The sequence below is a fragment of the Sus scrofa genome, chromosome 6 (assembly GCF_000003025.6).
Source record: "Sus scrofa isolate TJ Tabasco breed Duroc chromosome 6, Sscrofa11.1, whole genome shotgun sequence".
Lineage (NCBI taxonomy): Eukaryota > Metazoa > Chordata > Mammalia > Artiodactyla > Suidae > Sus > Sus scrofa.
This window is the reverse complement of record NC_010448.4, coordinates 129,810,418-129,824,449: the sequence shown is the minus strand read 5'-3', so window position 1 is coordinate 129,824,449 and position 14,032 is coordinate 129,810,418. Positions and strand designations below refer to the sequence as shown.

The 14,032-nt window shown below is 37.1% G+C and overlaps 1 protein-coding gene across 8 annotated transcripts in view; it reads right to left on the bottom strand.

Moving 5' to 3' along the window:
- The window catches only part of TTLL7 (tubulin tyrosine ligase like 7), a 160,146-nt gene that overhangs the window by 44,049 nt on the left and 102,065 nt on the right, over positions 1-14,032 (bottom strand). For all 8 annotated transcript variants that reach the window (XR_002345115.1, XR_002345116.1, XR_002345117.1 and 5 more), the window contains exons 15-18: positions 12,664-12,862; positions 8,163-8,368; positions 7,017-7,151; positions 4,875-4,955 (exon numbers count right to left, since the gene is read on the bottom strand). Coding sequence is in view for 4 of the 8 variants with exons in the window: in XM_021096373.1 (XP_020952032.1) it covers positions 4,875-4,955; positions 7,017-7,151; positions 8,163-8,368; positions 12,664-12,862 (621 nt within the window). In the remaining 4 variants the exon portion in view is untranslated. The remainder of the gene's footprint in view (positions 1-4,874; positions 4,956-7,016; positions 7,152-8,162; positions 8,369-12,663; positions 12,863-14,032) is intronic.

The window sequence follows — 14,032 nt, the reverse complement described above, 5'->3', positions numbered from 1 at the left end:
CAAGATTTCCTTTGATAGAAAAGACATTATGTTACTTTCCACAATTCCCCCCTTTCATTTTTTTTTAATCAAATATTCTTTTCTTCAAACACTTTGATCACAGTTTGGCTCTCATGTTTTATTGTATCCATCAGGAGTATACTGGCTTGGTGGAGAGGGGGTCCCAGTGGCTTTGTTAGGGCAGTTTTTATTAATTTTTGAGTAAGTCCCCTGGCAAAAGGAATTACATAACATACAACTAAGACACGGACACTAACTACAGCAGTTTGAGGGGTAAAGATTTAGTCCATTTCTCTCTCTTTTTTTTTTTTTTTTTTTTTTTTAGGAAAAAATCTTTGTAAATGAACTGGCTGACATAGGATTAATCTCCAAAATATGCAGACATCTCATACAACTTTGTATCAAAAAACAACCCAATCAAAAAGCACCATTTCTTTTTTTTTTTAACCAATTTTTTAAAAGGTCTGTGAAGGGGTCATTAATACCAGAATTCTCTGAAAGCTCATCTGCTAAGGTTATTAATCTGCGCAGGGCCTTGGTGATGGTGCTTTCTGGGGCAGTGTTGTTGGGAATGAATGTGCAGCACTGGATATCAATCATTACACAGACTCCACCCTTTTCTGCTAGGGTCATGTCTAAAGCAAGTCTATTTTCCCATGTCATTTGACTAGTTGGCCCTAGCTGTTCAGCTATTTCTTCAATGGCATCTCTAGTGTAATTAATGAATCTTTGTTGTTTGTAAAAGATGTAGTTTATCCAACCAACATTTTTGTTTATGGTTGACCACCAAAAGAGAGCAGATTCAAACATGGATCTACCTGATTTCTTGTCTTAAATTTGTTTGGAACACCTATTGAGTCGATATAGACCTGGGGGGTCAAAGGACCACCACCCTCCGTGGGGGTGATGTCTCGTTTCCTCAGGATTGGCTAAGTTGAGATTGGGGCCTAAATGCCAGGGTGAAAAGGACAGTCAATTGCGCCAAAGTACAGTCTCACTTTGATATTCCAGAAGGATGCCCATTAGTGGACTCCCACAATACCACCAGACATCTGCCTAGGGCACTTGGAACTGGGCTTTATTGTGGGGGTGATGTAGGACCAGCTTTCACTGCACCTGGTCAGGTTGCCTAAGAAAGTTGCCTTTGCTTCTTGTCATTTTAGACATGAGAAGTTGACATTTTCATTTGGCTGCTGAGCAGTTCTCGGGGGCTATTAATAGATTAAAGCAAACTTTCTTTCTAAAGATTTGTACCAATGTATTCTCTCTCCAATAGTATAATAATGGTCCTTTTATCCAGACTATTTCCATCACTGGATATTATTTCTTATTAAATTTTTTGCCAAAATGATGTTTTTTCACTTGCTTTTCCTTTATCATTAGTGAGGTCAGGGGTCTCTTTACATGTAAATTGGAAATTTGAAGATCCAGAAATTATCTTTTCATGGCTTTTTTTTTTACATACATGCCTTTCCATTTTATTTATTCATATTTCTAGGTTAGTTTGCCTTTTGCTGATTGACCTTTAGGAAATACTGGTTTACTGATATTACTTTGTGTGGATTTTTTTTCTTTCAGCTCTGCCCTCTGTGTGTAGACGTTCCCAGGCCAGGGATCAAACCCACACTACAACAGTGACAACGCTGGATCGGATCCTGAACCACTTGGCCACCAGGGAACACCTGCTTTGTGTTTTATACGCTGTAAGTATCTGTCTTCCTCAATATCCACCCCCTGCCCCTTTCCCTGCCACCCATGCTCACCACTTCTGCCTTTTAACCTGGTTTAAGACATCTTTGGTCATCCATTAGTGTCCATATAATCAGATCTGTCATTCTTTTCCTTTAAGATTTGTACGTTCTAAAACCTAAGTTTCTCTTAAGAAGTCGTCTCCACATTCTAAGATTATAAACACAGCTTTCAATATTTTCTTTTAAATGTTGAAAATTTTCTTTTTTTACATGTAAAACTAGAGTTTATCTGGAATTTATTTGTGTATATGATAAAAGATAAGGCTTCCAATTAAGTTTCTTACCAATATGTAGACAATTGTTTTTGTATCATTTAGGAGAAAAATTACCTTTACTCCACTGATTTGAAATGTCACATTTATCATGTATTAGTACCTTATACTTTAATCTGTTTATGGGCCATCTATTTTGATTAGCAACTTACCTAAACTCTATCTTCTAGATTACAAAAAGTACACAGATTTGCAAAAAAAATCAGAATTCCAATTCCAATAAGAAGTCCTTATTTTAATCAATCAAAGGCACAGGCAGTGACCAAGCAAACAAATACCCGAGGATTATGGTAAGTTTTCTGTCCACCTCTGTTACCAGCTTTGTTGCATCCTCCTCAATAGCAGCACAGTGTCTGCTGACATGACAGGACACTAAGTTGTCCCTTTCCAAATAAGTTAATATACAATAGTGAGCTCAATTTACTAAGAGGAAAGTATAAAATGTCAAAGTCATCATTTGATCAGAGTCAACTTTCAGCTTAATTAGCAATGAAGCCCAGAATGGGGAAACGGCAGTGTGCATTATTAGGGAATACAACAGTTTCACTATGGCTACTAAAATAGCGTATTTCCCTGAAAATAATGCTGCAATGCATTCACTGGGCCCCTAGGGCTGCTGGCCATGTCCATCTCTTGCTCTGAGACAGCTCGCACGTACCTTGTACTGTCTCTTCACATTTCCAAAGTCCTACTCCACTGGAAGAAAACCTTCCCATGTTCCTACAACAAGGCCATGGACTCTGCCTTCCCCCCACTAGGATAAATGCTCCTGGTTAGGACAAGCCTTCCCAGCTGACTTACTGGAGAATTTTCTGTCACCTCTCTTTCCTGTGCCATGCCTCTCTTCTAGATCATTCTCATCAGCAACTAAGAGCTGCCAGGCTACACCACAGCCACAGCAACACAGGATCCAAGCCACATCTGTGACCTACACCACAGTTCGCAGCAACGCCAGATCCTTACCCCACTGAGCAAGGCCAGGGATCGAACCTGCGTCCTCATGGATACTAGTCAGATTCATTTCTGCTGTGCCACAAGGGGAACTCCAAAAACTAAGTATCTCCATCTTAAGAGAAAAGAAAAAAAAAAAAAAAAAAAAAAAAAAAGCCTATCATTAACCCACATCTCTTTCCAGCTACCACATTTCCCTTCCCCTCTCAGAAAAAATCTTTTAAAAAAGTGCCTGTACTAGCTGTGCCTTTTTCCTCTCATCTCTTTTTTGTGTGTGTCTTTTTTTTGCCTTTTCTAGGGCTGCTTCCTGCGGCATATGGAGGTTCCCAGGATAGGGGTCGAATCAGAGCTGTAGCCACCGGCCTACGCCAGAGCCACAGCAACACAGGATCTGAGTTGTGTCTGTGACCTACACCACAGCTCACAGCAACACCGGATCCTTAACCCACTGAGTAAGGCCAGGGATCGAACCCAAAACCTCATGGTTCCTAGTCGGATTCATTAACCACTTAGCCACCAAGGGAACTCCTCCTCTCATCTCTTGAACCTACTCTGGGCAAGTTTTACTCCCCACCATTCTGCTGAATTTGCCAGGATCATGGAACCACAGACCTCCATGTTATCAAAACAAGAGTCAGGTCTTGGTGCTCATCTTCTAACTCCATATGCAACCTTAGCTCTGAACTAAAAACTCATATATATAACCACACACTCAACATCTTCAGTTGGATGTCTAATCAATATATCAACCCTAGCATGTCCAAAACCAAATCAAAGTAAAACAAGACTACAGGAACAACAAACATCCACCCATTCAATTACAACCCTAGCTAAGCATCATCAGTTCCTGCCTCAGTTACTCAAAACACCTTCTACCTGTTCTCTATTTCTATTCTGCCACATTCCTTCTCCCCCAATTCTATTCTTCACAAGCAGCTCCTATGATCTTTTCAAATTATAAACCAGACAATGTACCTCCTCTGCTCAAAACTTTCCAGTAGTTTCCCATCACTTGGAATAAAACCCTAAGCTTTCCATGGCCTCTCAGTTGTGATTGGACCCTCTTATTTGTCAAAACTCAACTTTCACCCCCATATCACTTATTCTTGACCAGCGCAAACCAACTATCCTGTAAATAAGGCAATAAATGGTGTGCCCTATGCTTCAAGGACTCGTCAAACTAACTTCTACCCAGGACCTCTGTATCTGCTCTTCCCTCTGCCCCAGTGCACTGTAGCTACAGAAGTGGTCTTCATAGTATTTCTTTCTCATTTCATTTAGGTCACCTTCTTTTAATTTTTTAATTCTGATTTATTTCTCTTCATAGTAGTTAACACAACCCTACTACTATTTATTACCAAACACCTTAACTAGGATATAAGCTCTATGAGACCACAGAATTTTGTGTGTGTGTGTGTGTGTGTGTGTGTGTGTGTTTTCCAGTCTTTTTTTTTTTCAGGCCCACACCTGCAGCATATGGAGATTCCCAGGCTAGGGGTCTAATTGGAGCTGTAGCTGCCGACCTACACCACAGCCAGAGCAATGTCAGATCTGAGCCATGTCTGTGACCTACACCACAGCTCACAGCAACGCCAGATCTTTAACCCACTGAGCTAGGCCAGGGATCGAACCCGCAACCTCATGGTTCCTAGTCGGATTCGTTTCCACTGCACCATGATGGGAACTCCCAAGACCACAGAATTTTTTTAATTCACTTGTTTATCTTCAGAGCTTAGAACAGTGCCTGAAACATCATAGATATGCAATAAATTTTCTTAAGGAAATAAGTAAACAAATGAGCATGTATATAGTTTGATTATAAATGTGGCTAATGATCCTAGCTTTATATGCAGCTTAATAATCCAAAAGAGCAAACATGTTTGGGGCATTCATTACTCACTTTTCGTTGTTTCACAGAGTCCAATTTTATAAGCCAATATGAAGCCACTTTTGTTTTATGATACTTCCAGTTATCAATGATCTGTTTTAGAGGAGAAACATTAAGAATTTTAATCTAGCAATTTCCTCAAAAATGACAAATAAAACTAAAGGGTTGAAATCAATTTTATTAATTAATTTGTGAAATTAAAGCACCATAATATTATTTGCAATAAAGTATATCCACTTTCATTAAGACAAGTGCAAAGATTTCTAACATAAGGTAAAGAAGCCATCTTTAATATATTCTTCTCTTCCTGAAAAGCACAACACTCCCTAATGAATGAAAGTCAAATGTCTTCAGGTACATAAGATGTGGGAAGAAGCCCAAGATACAGATTTTTTTCATTTTAATTCCAAGCACTGTATTTACAATATCATTCATAATAGCAAAATATTGAATAATATATTAGAAGACAGCTTATATATAATTAGTATTCAATTATTCCTTTGTTTTGTTTTTTGTGCAAATCTGCAAAATTCTGAATATATATTCTCGTCATATACACTTTGATGAACAGATTAAAATATTTGCTGCATATAGTAAGATTATAGTCTAATGTCTCATAATTACTAATATATTTAATTATACAAGCTTATACTCACATTCTTTATAAAACAATCACAGAAATCACAAATAATTAGTTCTACTCTCTGATCACCTAATTTTCCTTCCACCTGATTAAAAGCAGTAGTGTATAACTTATATCTCTAAGAAATATAACTAAAATGTCTAGTACAAAGACATTGGCTCTACTTAACTGAATAATGTAATTTATATAAATAAAAATATATCTATAATTTTTATTTCAAAAATTTTCATTTTTCTTCCTTTCCCTTCAATGTAACAAACAGCAGCTCATTTGAAAACAAGATATCATTTTTACTTTTTAAAAAATATATAAAAACACAGTGTACAGTATTTGGGAATTTTGGTTATAACTATGTTATGGTCACAAAATACAAACTTCCAGTACTTATTTTTTTAAATAATACTTTTTATTACTCTTTGTTTGTTTTGTTTCTAGGCAGTGCTTTAGACAGGTCTAAAGTAATGCTAACTAGTAAAGGCATGGCTGTGGTTTTTAATCCCACAACTGGCCACTAGATGGTGCCTTCTCCTCTAAAAAAAAAAAACAAAAACAAAAACAAAGCAAAAAGAAAAAAAACAGTGAAAGCAGAAAACAACTTTCTATTAATGAAGAGTTAACCTATGACTGACAATGCGACTGAGGAAATGCTCCTTCACCCAGAATATTTTAATAACTTGGGCTTTCTTTCTAAATTAGGAGTAAGGCCTTTAATGTGAATTTTAGAACTCTGCCATTTTAGAATGTTCCACTGGGTGGTGCAAATGTGTGTGTAACAAGAAAACACAACAAAAAACGGTTCAAAATTTGACCAAAACCATTCAAGGTGTCACATTCGAATATTCTTGACAGTTTGCCCGTTTTGTTTTTTGGTTTTTTATTTTTTCCTGTTATTATCTCATTCCATAGGAGATCTTTGTAAATCTTTATAAAAGCAGGCTTAACTTTATATGTCTTTATATGTCAGTCATTAAGAACAATAATTATATTACACTGATTATTCTCACTTGATGATGCAGCTGAATCATTAAAATATGACTACACACTAAAAGATATTTTGCATTACTGATTATAAACATGATCTCACTGCTTATGAATTATAATAACTAAAACAACCTCTGTATTTTCTAAAACTTGTGGAGGTTGCAAAAGACATCAGTTAACTTTACTATGTCACTGAGAATAATGCTATCCTGGAAATAAATTTTAGGATTTTCTGCTATGGCTCAGTGGGTTACGAACCCAACTAGTATCCATGAGGATATACGTTTGATCCCTGGCCTCACTCAGTGGGTTAAGGATCTGGATGGTTGGGATCCCACCTTGTTGTGGCTGTGTCATAGGCCCACAGCTGCAGCTCTGATTTGACCCCTAGCATGGGAAATTTCATATGTCGCAGGTGCGGCCCTAAAAAGCAAAAAAAAAAAAAAGAAAAAAGAAATAAATTTTAATGTTTTACAAAGAAGAATAAAAATGTATGCACTCTTAGAATTTTGTATACACCAAATACTCACATCCTCTATCAGAAGTAATGATTCTGCATCTGATTTTCCTGGAAACCGGATCTTCATGTCCTTGAGAACAAATAAGGTCTGACTTGTTAGATCATCTTCTTGTTCTTTTGTTCTCAGTTGCCGCAAAGACTCACACTTAAATTTGAAAGAATACAGATATTTGGAGGGGGTCTTATTTCATTGTGCCACTATAATCTGAAAGACATTTCTAGGTAAAAATGATGCACTTTTAATTGAAAAAGATAACAATGAAAAAGAAAGAAAATAATGTTTTTACATTTTTTCTCAGCATTAAATTCTTAGGATTAAATAGATATGATTTCCCTAGAGTGTCTTTCACATTTCTACAGAGCTGTATTTTATGTGTTTAAAAAAAGACTTCCTGGTCAGTTTCATTTTCTACATATACCTTAGGCAATTACTGATTAGAAAAAAAAAAAAGCATTCATTATAATCAAGTGAAATTCATTCACTTATATTCTTCAGACTTTTCTCTTTAGAAGCATCAACCACATTAAATAAACAAATTAAATAAGCCTCTGGTTTATGTGAAGGTACAGGGAGATAACTATTTGAGCATTGACAAGTAATCCTGGCTGAAAAATAAATCCACTGACTTCCTCAATATTGAATCTCTGGGATTTATTCTAAGAAATATACATACACAACTAATACTAATATGTTAATAAACAGAAAATATTATAGACAATGTTGTACTTCAGGGCTATATGGATAACTTATCAATGGTTTATTTTTTAACCTATCAACCCTAGTCCCATTAAAGAAAATTTTGCATACATCAAACATCCCCAGATTTACAGATATACTGCATCATATACTGCGAAACCACATATTTACTCAGATGATTTTAAACAGCATTATCCTACTCCATTAGCAAATGGAAAATAAAGTCCTCTTATCAGTGTTCATCCTCAAGTTCTATGATACAGTCAAGTCTGTGTTTTAAGAGTCCATACTCAGTTATAGGTGAAGAAAGATAAATAATCCAAATTCCAGGAGACCATGAGTTGAATTATCAGAAGGATCTGAAGTTCGATCTGTCCTCCTCCTGGCTAACCCCTCTGCTACCTGAATCTTGGGTACGGCGCTAATATCAGAGGAGCAAGACAGATGACTTAGGCTTACCATGGGAGAGCTAGTGGAGCTGGCATCATTACTGTGAGGCATATGCCTCGTGTAGGAAGAAGCACGGTTTAAAGAATGTGACCGAGACCCTGATGTTGGCCGGGATGCTGATATCATTTGTTGAGCAGAAAAGGGGCGGTTGTCCACACTGGATGGTGACTGAGATGAGATGGACCGAGGGCAACTGACTGAACGCCTTATGGAGCCTATGGATGGTGGAGAAGAGGGTTCACATAGTAGCAGAATTAGCAGAAGTTCTCCACTGTACTGGGTCTATACAAACCAACAATTAGCAGTGTGGCAATAAATGTCAAAGTATAGGCATCATCATGAGAATATGAGTTTGAAGTTAATTCTTCAATGTAAACAGTGAACCTGGTACAGAACCCCTGTTATGTATGAAGAATGGCTATCATGAAATAATACTTAAACAATACTTCAATGTTCTATTCTTGAATAATGATATCAAAGGACCAGAAGAAAGGAAAACTAACATGTATAGAGCACCTTCTATAAACCAGGCATCATGCTAGGTGCTACACTTTTATCTTTATTCTCATAGAAACCCTCTGAAGTATGAGCCTCCATTGCCTGAAGGCTCAGAGAAAGAACTTTCTCAAGGTCACATGACAAGAAAGTAGCCAGGCTCAGATTTAAATCCTGACAATGCCAGTCCCCCTCCCCTTTCTTAAAATATCATGATACCATCTACTATAGCTGGACTAGGTTGATCACTTATTAGCATTTGTGTATAGGTTAGAAATAGAATATTTTACAGCAGGATTCATGAGGGAAAATAGATAGGAGTCTATATAATGGCTAGGATAAATGGATTTTATAAAATTTAGGGCCCATGAGAAAAAAAAAATGATAATAAAACAGAAGATAAACAAAGATTATCCTAAAGGAGTTTAAATATATAACTGGATATTATAAGAGTAGTACTAGACAGATAAATCTTATTCACAGGACAGAAGAATTTTAAAAATTAGATTTAAATTCCCACAGTAAAAGAGTTAAGTGAAGGGAAAAAAATATCTGGATCTAAAGGGTTATTCTCAGAACAACCAGGAAAAACCATAGAATATCTTCCTCCATGGCGATAACATTTAAAAAACAGAAACAGTTGTTCCAGGTGAATTTCGATTCCTGACACAGAAAAACAGAATGTCACTCAATATTATCAATGTTTTTATCTTTTTATGTTCATATAGTCTATATACCCTCTGTTATATATTCTCTCTCTGCTCAGGAAATATATCAATCTTCATTAATTAAATAATTTAATAAAACTCACATGAAGGCAGGTTGAATACCCAAATATTTCTCTTCATTAGCTGTTGAAAAAAATTTAAACCTTTATAAAGGCAATGGACAAGAACCTTACATTCAGGGATGTATTTCTAAGGGAAATTTTGAATTGATGATAAGCCTAATAGTCCTCATTTGGTTCTGGAGAGTACAAAAAAGTATACTCATTCAAGCTATAAAAGACGTTTTTTTAAAAAAAACAAAAAACAAAAAAAAAAAACCTTCCATTTGTTCCAACTATTAACTTTCTTTTGAACTTGAAAGTCGTACTAGTCCTTCTGAATGGACAGTGCTTCTAAAAAGGACTGTGTGAGGGCCAATCTTCTACTAAGAACATACCCTCAATAAAGCATGTTCTATTACCTACACCTTGGCCCTGCTCCCTTCAAGGGCTTAGGTGATGGTTTGGACATGTATAACCAGATCATAGGTGCAGAAAGAAATATCCTTTCCTTTGAAACACAACAGATTCCCATTTTTTTCCTCTGCGTACACTGGAAATTCAGACAAAATAATGAAAGAGCTAGACATGCCAATGATATTTAAGAAAATCAAAAAAAAAAAAAAGTTGAAACTTGCATACACAAATTATTTGAGAAAAAATACTTCTGCATAGGACTACAGTATATCAAACCTAAATATATCCTTTGGGACGGTAACAGGTTTAAAATTCCTGAGTTACTATCTACAACAGAAAGTATTATACATCATCTGGATCTTGTTCTTGGTTATCAACAACCCTTTGGAGAGAAAACTCAAAGTTTGTGGCTATAATATTTGGTAGCGTTAAGATTAAAGACAGAATAGACAACAAATTGAAACTCTTGTTACAATTCCTAATATAAAAAAATGGAATGAATAAGGGAAAATATAACTGAAAAAAATATATATAGCTTTAAGGTAGATGCAAATGATTGCATTTGGAGTTAGGGTTAGGGTTAGGGTTAGAGAGGCAATGAGATCATGCTGTATAGCACAGAAAATTATATCCAATCGCTTGTGATGGAACATGATGGTAGATAATGTGAGAAAAAGAATGTATGTATAGGGAATTTCCATCAAGGCTCAGTGGTAATGAACCCGACTAGTATCCATGAGGATGTGGGTTCAATCCCTGGCCTTGTTCAGTGGGTTAAGGATCCGGTGTTGCTGTGATATGTGATGCAGGTTGCAGATGTGTCTCGGATCCCACATTGCTGTGGCTGTGGTGTAGGCCGGGAGCTGTATCTCCGATTTGACCCCTAGGCTAGGAACATCCATATACCACGGATGTGGCTCTAAAAAGACAGAAAAAAAAAAAAAAAAGTATGTATTTGTGTAACTGGGTCACTTTGATCTATAGCAGAAATTGACAGAAGGAGTTCCCGTCGTGGCGCAGTGGTTAACGAATCCGACTAGGAACCATGAGGTTGCGGGTTCGGTCCCTGCCCTTGCTCAGTGGGTTGACGATCCGGCGTTGCCGTGAGCTGTGGTGTAGGTTGCAGACACGGCTCGGATCCCGAGTTGCTGTGGCTCTGGCGTAGGCCGGTGGCTACAGCTCCGATTCAACCCCTAGCCTGGGAACCTCCATATGCCGCGGGAGCGGCCCAAGAAATAGCAACAACAACAACAACAAAAAAGACAAAAAGACAAAAAAAAAAAAAAAAGAAATTGACAGAACACTGTAAATCAACTATAATAGAAAAAAATTTTAAATATAGCTTTAAAATGTGAGTTTATACTTAAAAACATTTTAGTACACTGTCTAATCTCTATTTATTAACCTATTTGTCTGGGAACAAAGAAAAATCTCAGAGCTATAGGAACCCCAGCAATTTTTTTTCTCACTCCTACCCTAATCCTCTGACAGTTCTTGCTGTTAGGGATGCACACATTAGCCAACAGAAAAGAGGCTTAAAAACTGATGGAAACTGGGTAGAACAATGACAACTTCTAAAAGAGAAATCAGAGCCATGCTTACACAGAGACACACTGAAAGTACTTAACAAATCTTTAAGAAAAAAGGAAATAATGGATAAAATACCTTACAAACTCTGGAATAGGTCTCAATAAACGTACATGAAATGAGTAAACAAATGAAATAGAACATAATACATATTTTCCCCTCCAAACACATATACATACCCTTAAAGACAGGCACATTAGCATGTATCTTTATGGAATAATTTGGAAGTAAAAGAAAGGCCCTTAAACACCTTCATCTGTTTGTTCTGTATTCCTTATGCATTTTCCCATAAGCAGGGAAGGCCAAATTTAAAACTAAACATTTTCAGGAAACTAACATATGAAACTATTGCTGGAGATCGAGTCACAAAGGCCCACAAATGTGTTTATTGCATGATTGAAGGGATTCCTCTGTGGAGCCCTAGGACAATGGACAACAAAGTGAACAAGGAAATGAGAGGCAGAAGCTAAGAAAAGTCCTGCACAGGGGGGCAGCCTCAGGAAGGGGTATCCAATGGAGCTTGGGCAACAGCAGTACTGCACTGGATATCTGGGGATGAAGGACACAACAGTGGGCCTTGGGATCAAAGAAGGAACAAAAGACAGGAGACTGGAGGAGAGAGAAAAATGGGGGGAGAAAAAGAAGAAAAAGGGAAAAAGAAAGAGGGAAGGGAAGGAGATGGAGAAGCTGTTTGTTCTCTCTTCTGAACACTCACTTCCTGTACACCAAAAGCCCTGGCAGGTGCTTACCCGTGATGGAAACGGGAGGGAACAAAACTTCAACTATTCCACAGTTTTGTGGCTCACAGACACATTCAAGTCAAATGCCTAGAGAGATACACACATTTAAAAAAAAATAGGCGAGAATATAAAACAAAATGAGTGACAGAGTCGGGGACGGAATGACAGAATATTTTGGCTTAAAAGAGAGTGCAATCCGCAGATCAACCAGGAAGCACATTTTTAAAAAGTCCATGCAGAAATCTAGGACTTGGCAAAAGCTTTGAGATATAGAAGTAGGAACTATAGAGATCCTTAATTGAACTCGTTTGTTTTCTGTTTGCAGACTCTGAAAGGAATTGGGGGATCCAAACCTAACGGGGGTCCAGCTGGAGAAGGAAGTGGGATGGAATCCAGGTCTCCTCACACACAAGGGTTCATTTGGCCCAAGGTCTTTTTATTGAGTTCGATAATTTCAGTTCCATAATTCTTCACATAACAACTACATTAGAAGAAATTAACTTACTGGACTGTTGGATTAATTTGTAGTGGTTGGACTGTTTAAGATTATATGTAACTTGCTTTTCTCTTTTCTTGTTTTGGTACTCTTCCTTTCCATTGTCTTCTGATTCTGAAGAGCTGCTGCTACTACCATAGCTGCTGTCACTGCTATAGTACTTCTGTCTTTTCATCATCTCACTGCTCTCAGGCATGGAAGACAGAGGCTAAAATAGAAGGAAATGTGTTATTTTGTTAGAATTCAAAAAGGCTTATTAACATGATTAGTTACTATTTTTAATTATCTGCTTATGATTACTGCCTTTCACTTAAGCCTGAAAAAATCAACCTCCCCGAGTACTGTTGCTACAATGCTATTCACTAATTGTTCTGTTTCTGTGAAATAGTCTTTCTTAAATGATATAGGTCAGTCATGAAGAGTAAAATGCTGTTTCAGCATGATTTAAACAAAGGACCAAAGTAGCCCAAAGAACCACAAAATAAAGACAAAATGTTTGAGATAAAACATACAAACCACACATAATCAGCTTTTCTCTGTGTTCCATGCAGAGGGATTACTCATTGCTCATCAAGACTCAGAGACATACCTTTGTTTTATCCCTAATGTTCAAAATCACTCAATAAATGTGCATGTGTGCATGCTTATGAGAGAGAGGAGAGGAAGGAGGAATAAGAGAAGGAAGGAAGGAAGGGAGGAAGGACGGAAGGAAGGAAGGAAGGGGAAAGCAGCATTTATATAAACCATTATAAAATAATTCACTATAAAGTAAGTCGTATCTTAAAACAGAGCCTATGAGCCTGTCCACTCAGATACTGTGCAACAAGAACCAAGGTATTCCTCACATGTCTAATTTCACTGTAGTCATTTTTAGAAACAAATTTTTCAGTTAATTACTCACTTTCCAAATTGGCTATGTACAAATTCATGTCTTGGAGGATTCCTGACTTTGACACACAGGGCCTAGTCATAATGGAACACCGTTCTTTTACACTGCTCATGCTACTTTTAAAAAAGAGAGATATAATGTAAAAATCAGGGTGGCATAAATTTTTTAGAGGATAAGTGCCACGTGTAAGGATAAATCTGTAAGGATTCAAAGTGCCATGCTATCAGGTTCTAATATCTCCATTAGAATCACTTCTCTCCCAGTTTCCCAATCAATGTGTTTCCAATGATGCCAGCTGAAGGAATGAAAGATAAAGGAAGTGGGACAACTTCACTTCAGAAAGCATGTGCACCATCAAGAAATGGACAGTTTTGTAACTCTGTCATCTTAAGAGGCTATATCATACATGCCATATGCCTCTCATTCCTGCTGGGAAAGGTTCCTGTAGTTGTATACTAGTTTCTTGTTCTCTGTTAAATCAAACAAAAA